Here is a 17,876-nt window from a genome sequence, read left to right as displayed (position 1 = left end):
CCTAGGTAGGTGGATTTGCCTTAAAAAGCCTCAAATTGAGTGGCCAATATATGATCTAATTCGCAAGATATGCGTCCTTATCACATTTAATATGTCAAAATTGTAGACAACTCTTCCACTGGTACCAACCCAAGAACAATTAGAGCAAGGTATAGCAAATCCATTTTTCTCAAGTTTCACATGCCTTATGCCTCTCTTGTAAGGTCGTTATTATTGTATTATTTCGGCCCTCGTTCAAATGATTCTTCCCACTTGGGTTTTCTCAAAAGTATTTTATTTTAAAATTTTTCTAAGTTACTTTCTATTAAACTTTTAAGGTAAAAAGTAGAAACCAATTTCTCATGCAGCCTTATATGGGCCATAACTATTCTTTGACATTCTTTAAGAATTTTCAAACTTTGCATAATACTAAGGTTGTGTTTGAATATCACACCGGCATTCAATGACGTTTTGTAAACACCAAGTTTTGTGACAGCATGATTTTTTAGCCAGTTTTTATACCGGGGTTTTTAAAACAGGGTTTGTATGATTTGCTGACAACGGAAAAAAAAAAAATAAAGTTCATTTTTATTTCTTGTATTTGATATCCTGCCAACATTAACCACAGATTCGAGCAACTTGGATGCGAATTCCCAATTCATGATACGGGATAAATCAGTAGGCGGACTTGGTGTATTGTCTACATCAGCCTATAAAAAATTACTTTATTTTCCCTGATTTTTATTTATTTGTGTGCCTATAAAATTTAAGACTTTTAACAATTACTTGAATACTCCATATTTAAAATCTATGGACCTTATGTGGCATGTTTTTGCTAATGTGACAAGAGATCAATGATTTGTCAAACTAAAGATCTTAGGTTCAGACCCAAAAATCTACACTTAAAGATCCTTATTTTACTTCTTTGAAAAAGATTACTGATTTTATATCCATGTTTTTCAAATCATAGGAATCTCAAATCTGAAGCTATCAAACGCAGGTTTTAGGGATGAATCTCAAATGAGCTCGCCAATTGCCACCTAATCAAGGGCGTAGTCCCGATAATTAGGCCACGATAATTAGGCCATGGTGTCGACAGTCTCGTTAAAAGTTCGAAATACAAAGCAAAAAAATATAGATTTAGATGGTGGCAGATCTTTCTCTAATACCAAAAGAAATAAGAACTCTCTGTATGTATATAGGAGAGAGAAAAAGAGCCGATAAAATGAGAATGCATAATAAAATTTAGGAACAATAAGTTCCGTGGATACCAAAACAAGCTCCAGAAGTAAAACAAAAGAATGAAATATACTAGATAAAAAGAGAAAAAAGAAAGTTTTAATTAAATAACGGATCAAAATCAGCATATTCTTTGGGTTCTCTACGCTGCCATCCAACGTACATGTAGAATATCTTTCCACTATTTGATCTTCCCAAGTCGCGGGTGGAGTGTTGATTGTTTCTTTAATAAGTTTCAATGGGTGGGGCGTCCCCCTTTCTTCTTTATGGTTCCTTGTGTTAGGAAACAAAAGACGTCATTGAATTCAAAAAGCAAATTTGATATGATAGGTGCACCAAGAAGCTTGCTGCTGGGAGGTTTCTGTTTGGCATTTTCTTAAGCGTCCTGTTCTTTTGTTCTTATTGTGAAGGACGAAGAACTAGTCCATCTTTATTTTCACCTGACAATGTATCCGTATTTTCGCTGCATTTGATTACCCACGAATCCGATGCTCTGATTTAACAAGGGGCCGTCACGTTCTAATGAATTTCAGACCCGTGAATTTAAGATCATTATTATTCTGCCTCCAATTTATGGATCTCAAGGTTGGCCTTGAGATTTATACGTTCATAGGGTGATCTTTATATCTTTTAAGCAGAAGATTTCGTATCCTTGTTTAGAAACGAAGGATCTAAAAAATTTAAGGGCCTAAGATTTTGCATCTCCTCGAAACGCACACAACGTTTAGTGATTTCAGATTAATTGTTGAGATCATCTTTGTCAATTGGAACCATTTTTATTTCAATTAAAAAGCCATAATCAGTGCCCTTGAAACTTGAAATAGGAGGAGGAATCTTTTTTCCATAATAAAAGCGGAGAACAAATGTCATCCTGGTGATCTTGATGTTCAAAAGACTTTCGGTTTAGAGTTTTATACTGCAAGAAAAATAATTAATAATCACAAGTGCGACAAGTTGAACGGGTAAGTTAACTTACCATAGTTCGGGTGTCCCCCCGCTTGGTAAAGATCTCAAAGAGCCTCTCTATTCCCCTTCTTTCAAGATCCTTACCGCTGGGAAGTCGGTAGTGGTACGGTACACTTGTCAACTAGGTAGGGCTGCACACAAGCCGAGTCGAGCCCGAGTTTCGCTAGCTCGAGCTCGAGCTCGGCTCGAACTCAGCTCGAACTCAACTCGAGTTCCTTATAGCAAGCTCGAGCTCGACTCGACTACACAAAATCGAGCTTGAACTCGACTCTTTTAACCCATCTAAGTCATTGAGGCATTAACTGTTGTAAGCATTAACTCCTTCAACTCTTGTTAGCGTCGATAACTCGTGTAACTTGTGGCACCGATTTTGGTAATATTATATAGAGTACCGGGTTGCGAGTAGAGTTGAGTTCCTGAAACTCGAAGTGGACTAGTTTATCGTTTCAATCATCTTTGTAAGCTCGAACTCGGCTCATTTGTAAACGAATTGAGCACAAGCTGAGTTTTTCAAGTGAGTTCGAGTCAAGCTCGAGTTGGCTCAGCTCGTTGTGCAGCACTACAACTAAGTACTGCATCTTATCATTATGGATTATAGAGACTAAGGTTCAGCATCCATAAGAAATCGAACTAGAAAGGCACCTGTGAATGCACATGCTATGCCGCTTAAGCTGCCGGTCTCCACCTTATGACTTCTCTTAGAACAGAAAATATGATAGCCTTAGAGTTTTTATGAATCTGCCTTAAAAATTGGATCAACTTTATGGAACATTAGTTCTAATATTTCATGAATCTCAATTAAATTCATAAAACATTGACAGAATTCGAACTCCAAAGGACTCCTTTGTTTTTTAAGGATAAACGTTGAAGGAAATAATAAGACCGACAAATGAGTATATCTCAAGTACTTCATTGGAAGTATGTTTGAAGTACAAAATCTTTTAAAAGAATTGAAGATTCTAAATAATATGTTTTTTTCTGAAATTTCGTAAAGTATTAAAAGTCGTTTACTAATAAATTCATCTATGGATGTCTCGTTAGGTGTTCATCCGTTTGGACAACTTTGAATGTTTAAAATATTTTACTTCTCAAATATAATTATATAAAAAAATGGTAAAAAATTGCATGAAAACGGATAGAATATCGGTCCCATCCACCAGCTTTTAATTTCCCCTTGATTCTACCATGTAACTCGACCGGTTCACACCGATTTTGAGAACAGGTGTATGCCGTTTGAAGAAATTACTATAGAAAATTACTATAGATGTTCTCTTTCCTGGTTTGAGGATATCATAATATCACAAACTTTTCTTTGTGACCACAACGAGAAATTCAAGAAAAACCATCAACGTCAAAAAAGAAATGCTTCTTTTGCGATTAAAATTTGGGGCTCGTTTACATTGAATAATGTAAAAGCGGTCAGATTGGCAGATAGGAATTGGAAAAGACATGAACCTTTGAATAAAACTTGAGAAGAAATTGGGAGACGACAGATATTGCTGTTCCAATCTATCACCGTGCCGACACCTTTCTTGGGTTCAGCTTTCTTTTTCTCTTTTAATCTCCGACCAACTAGTTAGTTACTGTTCTAATTTTCTGTTGAATTATGGAAATGCCTCCCCTCCCCTGGTGTTGCAAAACACTGTTTTTTACGCCTTTCCGGAAGAAAAGGACCGATTCATTACCCGACAATCTGGCGGGGATGGTAGTGTTGGCGACTTCAATTTTGTCAAAAATTTGCTAATTTCTGTCTCTTGCTTCTCTGCACAAGCCAAAGTTTTCCGTTCCTGTTTGGCCTCTGTCCTTCCCTCTCGTATTTCAGACTTCGCATGCGTGGCGTGCTGTTCTTTCCTCTGCCTGGTGTCATTCAGCGATTGATTCTCGCGGCTTGCCTTTAGATCGATCCAACTTATGTTTTATTTTCCAAGAAAGCAGAAAGACGTAGACACCTCTCTGTTCTCTCCCCATTCCTTGTCTCCTCAACAGTAATTTGCTACGGGCTTACATTGTTTCTCTGTATCTGGGATGCAGAAAGATGTGGACTTTCACATGATTATTCTCTTACCTACCGAGCGTAGAAGGAGTCTCATTTTATCCCTACCATGGAAAACCATGTTGTGCAGATGACTTCTTCCTGTTCTGACGAAAGAAACTGGAGCCAAATTCAACAAAATGAATTGGGTATAGCAGGAATCTGAAGAACGGGGAATCCTCAAAGAAGATCCTTCCGAGCGACCTCTCGAAAATCAGAAAGATGGAGAAGGGCAACGTATTGATGCAAAAGTATGAGCTCGGGAAGCTGCTCGGACAAGGCACGTTTGCAAAGGTATACCATGCTAGGAACCTCGCTGATGGGAACAGTGTTGCCATCAAAGTCATCGACAAGGAAAAGATCCTCAAAGTAGGAATGATCGAGCAAATAAAGCGCGAGATCGCAGTCATGAGGCTGGTGCGACGGCCGAATATAGTCGAGCTCCATGAAGTCATGGCGACCAAGGCCAAGATTTACTTTGTGATGGAATTCGTCAGGGGTGGGGAGCTCTTCAACAAGGTGGCCAAGGGAAAGCTCAAGGAGGATCTGGCAAGGAGGTACTTTCAACAGTTAATCAGTGCAGTAGATTTCTGCCACAGCAGGGGAGTCTATCACAGAGACTTGAAACTAGAGAACCTACTTCTGGACGAGAATGGTGACCTCAAGATTACTGATTTTGGCCTAAGCGCTCTCGCCGAATGCCGGCGCAACGACGGTCTGTTGCATACTTTATGTGGAACACCCGCATACGTCGCGCCGGAGGTTATTCATAAGAAAGGGTATGATGGTGCAAAGGCTGATATCTGGTCGTGTGGTGTTATTCTCTTTGTTCTGCTGGCTGGTTATCCTCCATTTCATGATCCTAATCTCATGGAGATGTACAGAAAGATAACCAAAGGAGACTTCAAATGCCCACAATGGTTTCCTCCTGAGGTTCGCAAGCTTCTTTCTAAGGTTCTTGATCCAAATCCCAACTCGAGAATAACCATGGCTAGGATTATGGAGAATTCCTGGTTTAAGAAGGGGTTCAAGCCTGTTGAAATTGCAAAGAAGCAGAAACAAGCTCCTTGTGATGACATTGATGCTGCCTTTGATTCCACAGCTGCTGATTGCAGTAGTGCAGTTGAGAAGATTCAAGTGAAACCAACTTGTTTGAATGCGTTTGACATCATTTCTTTGTCTCCAGGATTCGATCTCTCGGGCCTGTTTGAGAAAGGAAACAATATGAAGCAAGAATCTAGGTTCACAACCACCAAGCCAGCTTCTACCATCATCTCAAAGCTTGAGGAGATTGCGCAGGCAGAGAAGTTCATGGTAAAGAAGAAGGATGGAACTGTCAAACTGCGGGGCAGCAAAGAAGGAAGGAAAGGTCAGTTAGGAATTGATGCAGAGATCTTTGAAGTAACGCCTTCATTTTATGTCGTAGAGGTAAAGAAATCATCAGGAGATACGTTGGAATACCAGAAATTCTGCAATCAGGACCTCAAGCCTTCTCTGAAGGACATAGTTTGGGTGTGGCAGGGTGAACAGCAGCCACAGCTATAACCATGACATGTTTGGATGTTCTCTATTGCAGCAAATGTTCAGACTCGGACTCGAATCTCAACCCAAATCAGGATAGAACTCTTACCAAAGCTGTTGAAGACGATTATCTATAGCAGGAAGACCATCAGTATTAGCATTTCCTTCTAGATTGTGTAAATTAGGGATGTAAATACTTGTAGCCGGATATTGGTTCACGATCTGCACTAGCTGCTTTTCTGTACTGCTTTTTTCCTTTTTTTTGGGTTCGATTCTGCTTGCCACATGTTTAGTAAGTTGAACTTAAAACCTTCAAAATCCAGAAAGTTTAAGAGCTCAGCGGTGCTATTGGTGTTCACGAAATATAAGTATTGGTCTGCTTAACCACAGCTTGCTCAAATAAAAATGTAAGGTCCTGGTTCCTTTTTTTTCCCTTCGTGTGGCTTGAGAATTTGTGTGACTTTCCACGAAGGTAGTTCTTCAAAGAAGAGTACAGAAATTTCTGCAGAAACGTGTGAAAGTCCATAGACAGAAAATCAGTCCCATGGTATCTTGTTAGACTCTATTCCTTACTAAACTTGTCCTCAAAAAATAGCCAGGAAAGACCCCACAACTGAGACGGATGGAAAAAGGAGAGAGGTTCATTTCATTGTGGTTAAAATTCAATGACTTTGCCTGAACCAGATGTCATGACATGTGGAACCAATCTTTGGATTAGGTTTCCCAAAATCACAAGCAATACAAACAACTTTTGTGGGATGAAGGCTATCAAGAGATTCTAAATAGCTCAATCAGATAAATCCATATAGAAGGCCAAACAGATTTTTTGAATTTCTAGCAGGAAGCAGATTTCAGTCGAAAAGAGCTGTGAAGCAGGACAGGAAGCAGTAACTAGGTTTTTTATGAGCAGTAATAAAGTAGAAGACCATTCCCAAGTTATTATTCTTAAATGGTTACGTGCTCCAGTCCATGTTTCAGATATACTCTGTCAAGAGTAAACACCAGAACGAATAATACGGACAATCATTTGCTATGATGCTGCGCACTCTTGCTTTTTCAAATAAATATATATAAAGTGAAACTAGATGTCATTTTGGATCATCCTGGACATACATTTTGCAGCTGATAAAATGGTTAGTGCTATCTGGCTACCACCCTAATGCCGTGAAGGGAACTACTTAGCTACATCTCTACCCCTTTGGCAACCAAGAAATACGGCGATTGTAATGAAAGCCTGAGGGGTACACGTAGGGGAACTACTTGCCTCAAATAGAAGGATCATTACAAGCAAGGCCTAGGGAATTGACCATAGTTCATGTAGTGATGTTGCGTCACACAAAGAAGAGAAACTAGAAGCCTGAGTTTCTTCAGTGCCGTATGAAGAAAAAGAACAGATGACACGTGCAATTCTGAAATAAAGAACACATACTTGCAGAAGAATCAGACAAGAAGCAACTTTGGTATACATAACTTTCACACTCCAAGATAGCAACATGTGTATGTGCTTTGATGATAAGGTGAATGCCAATTAAACCATTCCACAGACACTTTACAGCAGTGTTAACTGGCTCAGCAAAAAAGACGTGGCCAATTTTTAGTATCAACAGACGGACTCAGCACCATCACTCGTTGTTCGATTGACATGTTCTGGAAATACAAATTCTCAGATACAACAGAAAGCCAGAAGGAAAAGGTAGTTTTGCTCACTTACTATGGAATAATAAAATGTAAAACCATATGGTTGCTTAAACGGGGTTTCAAGTGCCTACAGTGCCCAAGGGTTGTCTTCTCCTCTTTATGGCTAAACACATACAGAGAAGAACCCCAAACTTGAGGAGAGGCTTTGAGTGACAGATTTTTCCAGTTCCTCTTAAGGGGTATCCCTGCCCCGCTATTTTAATTTATTCCTGTATTTTTCCCTTCCTAACTTGAACCAAAGTCGATATACGCTGGTATAGCTTAAACCGCCAGTGATCACACCAAATCGGAACCTTTGATCACATTAGCATAATTTATAAGTAAAGAAGTTTCTCCCTTTTCATTAACCATTTGCAGAGAAATGATGCTGGAGAACACTTCATCATGCAAAGAATAAGCTGCCAATTCATTACTGCTCACATTCATTGCTAAACTTCATGAATTCACATTCATTTGTTGCCAATTCCACGAACGAAGAAAAAGAATCAAGGGGAACAACAAAACCAAGAACAAGTAAAAGGATCTTTGAAGAGTCAAATTCATCAGGACTGTCCAATAACATTTTCTGTGCCTTAGATGAAAAAGCACCCACAAGTTTAAACCTTATGAATATGGGAAAACCCAAACTGTTGTAGTTTATGGCCAATACTCACACAACTCCCTCTCATCAATATACCCACATCAAAAATCTGTAAGAACCCCTAAAACTGTAATAGCATCCAGAACCAATTTACTATGTAACCCCCAATTATCGCCGAAAAGAAAATAACAAAAAGAGAGCTTTCCCTAAACTGAAGCAGCGCTAGGCTTCTGTCACTCCATCCACCAAACGCTTTGTCTTCTCCTGTAATTGCGTCGCTTCTTGAGATCTCTTTAGGCGATCTCTCTCGATGCTTCTCCACAAGTTTATCCCTGCCGTGCTAACAACTACCCAAAAAACAAGCACCATGATTTCGGGGTTCCACAGTAAAATCAGGTACAACAAAGAAAAAGAAGAAGAAGGTCGTATAAAAAATTCAAAATACCTCCGGCACCGACGAAGAACAGCAGTCGACCGAGCTTAGAGACCGTTTCTTCCGGTGCCATAGTTGAACGGAGCTTAAAAAGGGTTCCTCCTATCCTCGTTCCCTTGGGAAGACACACGATGGAACCGAACGGACAGATTGGGCTTAATGGGGCACGTTTGCTTTGGAGGGCAAAAACTTTCCGCCAGCGTTCTGTTCCCGAATCAAGCCTGAGGGAGCTTGTTCCGGACAATAACTCACTCCTTTTGTAAGATCCTTCTATTCTTATGCGTACTTCTTTTCAAAATTTGACATTAGCAAATACATATAGAAAAGAAAGCATATAAAGATTAATATAATATAGTGAGTTTTCGACAAGAATTCAAGTTTACCTATTAAAACTCAGCAAGACTTACGTTGGGTTCCGATAGCTCCTTCAAAACATGGCATTTCTTGAAAACAATATCTGGTTTGTATGTTTCAGTAACAAGACAAAAACGACATTTGTTGTGAACATCCTGAGGCAGAAGGAGTCCAAGTTAATCTCTTTCAAAAACGTATTTTATAAAAACTGGGCATTCACAAGATCAATTGTCACTCAACCATAACTTAAACACATTGTTTTGCCTACAAAATGGCATTCAAGGGTGTTGGCCAACATGCCAACTCCAGCTTATAATTCATAGTTTTCCAATTCTATAGTGATGAGAACTATTATTAGTTTCGATCATAAATTTCGAGAAATTTTTGTTAGAACAATTAATGGTTTGAGCCTTCTCTTCTTAGAGTTTTTGTGCATTTTGTAAACTCATTTTCGGTAGTAAAATTCCTTTTGAGGGATCCCCAGCAAGGTTGCAGAGGAAATGCTCCCTTTACTCGACTCAAGTTTACAAACTTTCATTTTAGCTACCAATTTCTGGGCTCCAAGTGTAAGACAATAAGAACAGGATTAGAAGATTTTTAATGAGCCTCATATTAATTTGGACTTTAAAGAGATGCGGCCCTTGGCCGTCTGATAGCGTTGATTGATCGAGACAGTGGAATGCAGCAGTGGAGATCTAGGTGTGAGTCACCGTCTACACCAACCAGTCAAAAACTTTTTTTGCGATGAAGTTGCTCACACCAAAAAATCTTATCTTCACCACTGCTGCTAGAATGGTTGTGCAATTTCTAGCCGAGGCCGGTTTCTTTAGGGTGACTGATGCGCTTTATATAAGCTTGCTGCACAAAAGATGTTACTATTGTTTAAACTATTTTCAAATTATTTTTTAATTGTTAGTTAAATGATCTCTGCTCTGGAGAATGAAGCTCTTGCTTGCTGTTCACATATTCTACGCATGGTGTTAATTTCGGGTGTTGATACGCAACTATTTGCTGCATACTTTATTGAATATATCAATAAAAAAACCAAGCAATTCTTGTAACAAATAAGAAAAGCATATGTTCATCTTTGGACAATTTACAGTTGGCTGCTTGATCTAGACACCGAAGATCAGGTTGAAGAAAGCCTGAAACTGCTTCACCTTGGTGGTTGAATCAAATATCCGAACACCAACTCCAAATTCGGATTCAAAGGCGCCCAAGTTTATTAGAAAGAAAAATTATCAAGTGCCGCACAACACCCAAAAGAGAAACGAAAAGTTAGGCCACCAAGCTCCTTTATTAAATAAATAAATGGCCATCAATTGGTCAGGAGAATCTCAAAATGATTACAGAAGCGCCACTTACGCTTCTAACATTTATAAGTGCAATCGCTCATAAATACATATACAATGACAACAACATTAAACAATAGCAACTCAAGAATGGACGGCAAGCAATTATTTATTCACATGCAACGAAGGACAAGGTCAAATAATCAATTGTTCCCAATTCTTTACATGCTAATAGAGCAAAAGCAAAACTTTTTGTCACTGCAATAAGCAACCGCACCACTCCCAGCAGAACACTAATCTCTCTCTCTCTCTCCATGAAAGAGGGAAAAGGAAGGCCAGCAATCTCCTTGGCTTCAGCCTTGGACAATTTTTCCATTTATGTGACTCTCCTTTTTCTCCCCCGATTACCGAAGTCCCCGGATGGAAAAAAGCGGCACCACCATCGACCTCACACCCAGAGACACATCTCAACCGGCACCGGCGAAATCCCCCACCAAACCATAAAAGCTTCCAGAAAAACAGGCGACAGCTAAGCTCACATATGAAGCCTCCAAAGGTCAAGCCAAGCCATCAATCAAACTCTGGAAACATGTCGACGTGGCGTATTTCCGTTCAGAAGCAGCACCAACGCAGAAGAGAACGAAAGATTAGACAGCCGCCGGGAAGCCAACCTAAGAAACAGGCGGGGAAAATTTTCCGTCCAGAGACGACGAGAGCGATTTGACTTCTCCACAAATTTCTCCTGGTTTTTTCGTTTAATACACTGTGGGACCTTATCTTTAGTGCAAACGTAGGGACTCATTAGAGGGCTTGAAGTAGCCGCTCGAACGAAATCGATCTTCCGTAAATTAGCACACAACCGGAATCAAATTTTGCTTTTCTCCATGCCCCAATTTCCTACCGTATCACATCCCCACGTTTTTGATATAATACAAAAAAAATTGCAAACCAAGGGAAAAAAGGATGGTCGGAGTCGACAGCGGGAATATACCGGTGAATATTCCGATGGCTTGTCCTACCCCTCTCCTCTCACTCGGTGTCCGAAGCGATGAGTGTCGGTGGCTCACCTCGTTCCTCTTCCTCACCCGTCTCCACCGTCGCGACCGCCTCCTCAGTAGTGGTCGGCGCTGGCCCGGCCGCAAGGTCGCGGAGGCCTGGACCGAGCTCGGTTCGGCAGAATTCTTCGTATTCCCCTCGATCGCCGGCGGTCTTCTTGACCTCGACGACGACAAGCGAGGGAGTGAGCTCAAAGATCTCGGCGGCAATGGCGAGGTGGCCCGCCATTGAGCCCCGCTCGCCTCTCCGGCCGGAACCCTCCAGGCTCACCTGGCAATCCTTCTTCCTCACCGTGAAGCTCACAAGCTTCGCGATCTCCTCCAGCTTCGAGATGATCTTCGACACTGGCTCGCCGGAGACGAACCTCGCTTCCTCCCCTCTCTCCTCGAACAGCCCGGACAGGTCGAATCCCGGAGAGAACGAGATTATGTCGAAGGCGTTCAAGCTCGCCGGCCGCGGCAATCCACGGCCACCGCCTCCTCCGGAGGGCCTGCTCTGTCTCTCGGGCGATGATGAGGCTGATGTTTGGGAATCGAAACCATCGTCGTCATCGACGTTGTGTAAGCGATCGTTCTCGATATAGAACTTCACCTGCTTGAACCCTTTCTTGAACCACCTATTCTCCATGAGCTCCGGAATGGTGATCCTCGTCTCTGGGTTCGTGTCTAGAAGCCGGCAGAGCAGCCGGGAGAGCTCCGGCGAGAACCATCGGGGGCAACGGAATTCGCCCTTGTAGATCTTGCGGTACATGGCCATAACGTTCTGATCATGGAAAGGGAGGTACCCAGCCATGAGAACAAACAGTATAACGCCGCATGACCAGATATCGACCTTGGCACCGTCGTAGCCCTTTCTCGCGAGCACCTCCGGGGCGACGTACGCGGGCGTGCCGCAGAAGGTATGGAAGAGACCGTCCTGGCGGATCTGATCGGAGACCGCGCTGAGGCCAAAGTCCGAGACCTTCAGATCGCCGTTCTCGTCCAGCAGGAGGTTCTCGGGCTTAAGATCGCGGTGGTAAACACCTCTGCTGTGGCAGAACTCGACGGCTGAGACAAGCTGTTGGAAATACCGTCTGGCCGTCTCCTCCTTGAGTCGGCCCTTGGCGACGCGGCCGAACAGTTCGCCGCCCCTCACGAACTCCATGACGAAGTAGATCTTGGTCTTGGTGGCCATGACCTCGAACAGCTGCACGATGTTGGGGTGGCGAACGCGGCGGAGGACAGAGATCTCGCGCTTGATGTGGGAGATGAGGCCGCTCTTGAGGATCTTCTCCTTGTCCAGCACCTTGATCGCCACGCTCTCCCCCGTCTTCACGTTGCGCGCATAATACACCTTGGCGAACGTGCCGTGGCCGAGGAGCTTCCCCACTTCGTAGCGCCCCAGAAGAAGCCCTCCCCCGCCTTCCTTCTTCGCCCACGACTTCTTCTCCTCCGCCATCTCCCTTACCAGTCGTCCTCCCCTCCCCTTTCCTTTCTTCTTCTTCTTCTTCTTCTTTCCACTTTCCTGTATTCTTTCTTCTGATTAACCCCCGATCCCGATCCTCCTTCCGTCGAGGCAATCCGCCATGAACGGTGCTTTCAACAGCCTCTTGCTCTCTCTCGCTCTGTCGCCCTAATTTCAGGGCGAAAGACGGGTGGCCTGGGTTGGAAGGCGTATTTAAGAGCGAAGAGTTAACGGCGTCAACAAATGACGGTCACGGATCTTTTTTTTTTTTTTTTTTCTTCCCTGTGCTTCTTTTTCCAACGGTTCTTGCCAGGTGATCTTTTACCACTCCGACGTCTACCGGACCTATGCGCGTTGACGAGGATAGGAAATGGGAGCTCGGTTTTCGTTAAATTTCAGAAATGCCACTGGAGGACAACCGGAACCACGGTGGAAGTGGATCCCGTTTTCCAATTCAGATCGGTCCAATAAATAGTTTCTCTAAAAGCACCTCCTCCTCTTCTTTCCCTTTTCCCGCCTCATGTTCCGCCCTTTTTGTTCAAATGCCTGCTTCTTCTTTTCTTACTAATAATCAATGAACAAATCGATCAAATATATATATATATATATATATATATATGTGTGTGTGCCTGAAAAATTATTAATCAAGTTGATTGGATGATGTAATAAATAACGTCACATAATTTTGATATTTTTTCAGTTCACATGGTGTATAAACCCACTTTAAAAACTACTTAGGAAAGTTGTCTTTTTCAAAATATTGTTCTTCCAAAACACCGTTTTCAAATGGTGCCGTCCAAATAATATCTAAACTTTCAACAATGGAGGTGTTAAAATAGTAAAGATGCACACTATAAGGGGCATTAAAAGCGGCAACAATGCATTAAGGGGCATTAAAAGCGGCAACAATGCACACTATATGGCTCGAGCAAACAAAAAGGTGTTGTCAACCAGTTGTATAGTATCTAGAATAGACTAATTATTGAATCATTTTTCCATGGCAAGTGTTATACCATAACATAAGTCGCCATAACATATAAGTCGCCCTCACGAGATGCCCCCAAGGCAAATGGCTGATAAGCTTTATATAACATTTAAAAACCTTTAACTAACTGCAAGCAACGTGCTTTACGTAAAAAGGCTGACTTGCTCTTTGCAGAATCAAAAAAATCTAAAGTTCGTTTCCAAAAGAATAGAACGAATGGCTCCAACTCAAACGGAGAGTGAGTTGCATGCACCACTGAGTGCACAAAAGACATATACACCAAAAAAGAAACATGTAGGAGTTGAGGTATTTTGAAAATTATTATAAAAAAAGTTTTTTTTAATCTTCTAACTTCTGTTGGTTTTATTTGTTTTGTCCCCACAAAAAAAAATCTTTTTCTATTAACCGCGAGCATTTTGGTCATTAAGCATACTGGTGCACAAAAAAAATGTGCACGAAAGCGTGCATATAGCCAGCTCGGACTTATTATACGACCAGGAAAAAAAAAAGTCAATTACTTCAAACGTGACAAGTAAATCCCATGCATAACTTTATATAAAAAGCGTACTTATTTTCTTGTATGCTTACCTAAACAAGATTATAAAGTTCATTCATGTGAAATCAACGGACTCACTCAGTGAAAAATATCATTTTGTCCTGTGAAAGGCACAAGATTATCAATAGTTCACGTGTTTGTGTTGGGATCGATAATCTGGGTCAGTTCTTCTCTTGCTTTCATTGATAAGAGGAGACACAGAGAGACGATGCTGTATTTTAAGGCTGTGTTTGATAAATATTTAGAATGACATGGGATGATAAGGGCTGAGCATATGTGGTCCAACTCCTTTCTCTCAAAGGGACTGTAGGCAATGCAAATCTGAAATCACTTTGGATCTTAAGATGGATGCTCTCAAGCACAGTCTGATCGACAGTGGAACAAGTTAATATACTTGCGGCATTAAACCTTCCAGTTGGAGTATTTTTGGGTGAGTAGGGGAGACTCACCACCAAATGGAGGGCCGAAACTTTCACTCAACTTCTTACCCTCTTGAACTATCAAAAACTATTTTTGGTGTATCGAAATATTGCCCTCCTTAGTTGTACTTTGAATTGTAACCCTCAACCTAAGAAACCCTAACATTTAAAATAGAGATGAAATGCCAAAAAAATGTCACCATCAATAAGAGTTGTAAAAGATATTACATTTCTCGTTCTTCACGTGATATGAGAAATATATGACTTTTTAATTTCATAAAAAGTCATTTTAATCGTGGTCCAATTAGAAGCAAAATATCCAGTTACCCGTATGAGCGGCTTTGCTTTACTTGGGTCGAGAATTCAACGTTAATTTGTAAAAATCCATTGGGATCTCTCTCTCTCTCTCTCCGTTCTTGTGAGATATGGATCGGGTAAAGTTCATAAGATCCACGGGTCAAGCAAGGGACACGCTCCAGAAATGCTGGACATTGTTCCCATACTTTTTTTTTTTTTTAATGAAGTGGCAATTTTGATAATCTTTTGAAGCTTAGGGGCATTGACGTTGAGCGGGACGGCCAACCGCCAACTATTAGTCGCCGAGCGGGACCACCTGGGTGATGACGTGTCGTCGCCCTCATCATCAATGGCCGGGCCAGGCCGGCTTCCGCGGACAAGTGGACAGCTGAACGTGCTGGCCGAAAAGGGGCGGTAGCTGGAAGTCCGACGACCAAACCGCTACCGGTTAGTCAATTTACCGAAACGCCCTCAAAGAACCGAATCGGCTACTCTGTCCACTCGAGCCCTTAAACGGCTCCACTTGAGCTCTCCCCATTTGCCGATACACCTCACAAATTCAAGTAAATAAAATATCATATCAATCTCTTGCACCTTATTTACCTAATCACTCATTTAATATCTCTTGCACCTTATTTACCTAATCACTCATTTAATATTGATTTAGGCGAAACAGTTTGCCCGCTTAAGTATTTTGTTTAGTAAGAATATCCTCACTTTCCTTGGTTGCCCTCAGTCAAGCCCATTCAAAGGTCTAAGTCTAGTACCGAGTACTCACTGGTGGCCCAGGGCCATGCAAACGTCTTGCATCAATTGTTATCAAGATATTACGCGACGCTTACCAAAATCTTTCCTCACGTTTCAAAATAAATTGTCGGCGAAACAGTTTGCCCCTTAAGTATTTGTTTAGTAAGAATATCCTCAGATCCCTTGGTTGTCCATGTCAGGTCTAAGTCTAGTACTGGGTACCCACCAGTGGCACAAGTCCATGCAAAGGTCTAGGTCTAGTACTGGGTATGCACCGGTGGCCCAGGCCCATGTAAAGGTCTTGCATCAATTGTTATCAAGATATTACGCGACATTTACCAGAATCTTCCTTCACGTTTCAAAATAAATTGTCGGCGAAAAGAAAATAGCTACGAAGATTAAAGAAAGTAGGAAAGTTGAAGACTATAATTAGAACTTGGTTCCAACAAGTGGTGGAGCCACATGAGCTTGTGTGGGCAGTTTCCCACACTAACAAGTCAATATTTATTTTTTATTAGTAATTTTAAATATTTGCTTGGATATATATATAAGTAAGTGTCCTTCAAGAATTTGGTCCAACTATGTCCAACCAATAGCATTTAGTAACTAACTTAGTTTGATTAAAAATATATATAAATTGCAAAAACGTTTGGCAAAAATTTAATCTAAAACTAATGCCGGTTTGATTGGAGTTCGGCCCGTTTTCTATTCGATATAAAATCACATTCAAGGATGACATCTAATGTGTTTTTATGATCTTAGTATTATTTTTATATATTATATTTTTTATTTCTAAATTTTTACACAAAAAATATTTTCTAATTTTCACACGATTGGCATGCAATTTCAAATTCCATTTTTCTTAGTCGCTTCTCTGAATGTTAGTAAAAAAAACTTAGTCAAGAAAATAAGTGTCAATATTTTTCTTCGAATAATAAACTCTTTTCAATAAAAGCAACATTAGAGAAGGAAAAAAAAATGTCCCGCACAAAATGACTTGTGAATCCCAGTACATGGAATAAAAAGGGAAAAATGTGCTACTGATTATTTTAATAGAATAAGTTTCTACGTTGTTTTTTTAGGAGCAATTATCATGTTGTTCATCCTCTAATTAAAAATGAAAACCACATGAAACCTACGTGCATACACATTTTATTTTTAGAGGAATTTTTTTATATTGTTCATTATAGTTTATTGAGCAAAATCCATGTGCGTAGTATTAAATTATTCTTTTTGCAATTTCAAATATAAACAGGCGAACGCGTGGATGAAGGACATGACATCTCACGGGCACGGATCGGTCAAGTTACAAGTCGTGGAGTGATGGAAATTTCTGCCGATGGGCTGGGCAAAATCGGAAGATAAAGTATATCACGTGAGCCGTGGCGTTCGGGGAAGAAGGCTAGCACGTGACCCTCACGGTTCGGGAGCAAACCCTCACCGTCGTGTTACTCGTGGCCAACATACGTCATGTGTTCGGTCTGGCAGGCCGGGTACTAGATCCAGGATTTGAACCCCGAGCTGGGACCAGATGTCACAAGAACACGACAATTTGGAAAAGGGCGGACCCTGAATCCGGGACCAGATGTATAACACCAATGAAAATCCAACCCACGACATATATGATTTTTAATTATTTTTTAAAACTTTTTTAACTTTTCATTATATTTTCATATATTTACCATTTATTTTTTTAAAAACAATTAATGACACTTTCTTCGCCAATTCACAATCGATTCTGTTAAATTTGCTCAACCAGCAAATTCATCGAATCGGCAGCTTGACTGACCGATCCGATTCTGAAACTGAAGTGATTGGGTAACAAATTGTTATTGTCCAATAAAAATAAGGTTAGGTTCATAGATTTATGGAACCATATAACATAGTTCACCATTACTACGGTGTAGACAAAAAGAACAAGGGGAAAAAGGCAAGCACACTAAATGCCAATTAACGCGAACCCAATGAAGGGCGTCCGTCTTCTAGGCAAAGGACAAACCTGGAAGAAGAGTTGAACTGTCCTCCCTTCCAAATTCGTAACTGTTCATGAACTTCTGCTGCTTGTTCTGGCAAACTGTACTCCATGAACTGGCCATACAAGCATCACATATTTAAGCACTAAGAATAAGCTATAATAGAATAAAGCATTATTGCCTGGTAGTCTCACTTTTGTTCCAGGGGCGCCGCTGGTAATCTTAGGACCACAAGGGACACGCACTGGGGACGAAGGTGGCAGGAGGACCATTTCGTCCAACTCACTAGGACAGTTCGACCACAAA

General features: G+C 41.1%; 3 protein-coding genes across 3 annotated transcripts; 1 reads left to right on the top strand and 2 right to left on the bottom strand.

Annotated features, from left to right (window-relative positions):
• The first annotated feature begins 3,696 nt into the window (after positions 1–3,696).
• On the top strand, positions 3,697–6,170 carry LOC116266891 (CBL-interacting protein kinase 5-like). The gene is made up of 2 exons (XM_050081232.1): positions 3,697–4,125; positions 4,216–6,170. Exon 2 carries the CDS (start codon positions 4,439–4,441, stop codon positions 5,759–5,761), a length of 1,323 nt encoding a protein of 440 aa, XP_049937189.1. The 5' UTR covers positions 3,697–4,125; positions 4,216–4,438; the 3' UTR covers positions 5,762–6,170.
• Positions 6,171–7,926: 1,756 nt separating this feature from the next.
• On the bottom strand, positions 7,927–8,904 carry LOC116266892 (uncharacterized). The gene is made up of 3 exons (XM_031648349.2): positions 8,856–8,904; positions 8,461–8,733; positions 7,927–8,362 (listed from the first exon to the last, which is right to left on the bottom strand). The coding sequence occupies exons 1-3, from the start codon at positions 8,887–8,889 to the stop codon at positions 8,238–8,240; spliced, it is 432 nt and encodes a 143-aa protein (XP_031504209.1). The 5' UTR covers positions 8,890–8,904; the 3' UTR covers positions 7,927–8,237.
• A 1,235-nt stretch (positions 8,905–10,139) lies between these two features.
• On the bottom strand, positions 10,140–12,788 carry LOC116266894 (CBL-interacting serine/threonine-protein kinase 12-like). Its single transcript, XM_031648351.2, has one exon. It carries the CDS (start codon positions 12,585–12,587, stop codon positions 11,124–11,126), a length of 1,464 nt encoding a protein of 487 aa, XP_031504211.1. The 5' UTR covers positions 12,588–12,788; the 3' UTR covers positions 10,140–11,123.
• Positions 12,789–17,876: the final 5,088 nt, after the last annotated feature.

Source organism: Nymphaea colorata, chromosome 13 (genome assembly GCF_008831285.2).
Source record: "Nymphaea colorata isolate Beijing-Zhang1983 chromosome 13, ASM883128v2, whole genome shotgun sequence".
In the NCBI taxonomy this organism is placed as follows: Eukaryota; Viridiplantae; Streptophyta; class Magnoliopsida; order Nymphaeales; family Nymphaeaceae; genus Nymphaea; species Nymphaea colorata.
The sequence above is the reverse complement of the archived record's forward strand: the minus strand, read 5'-3'. Positions and strand labels throughout refer to the sequence as shown.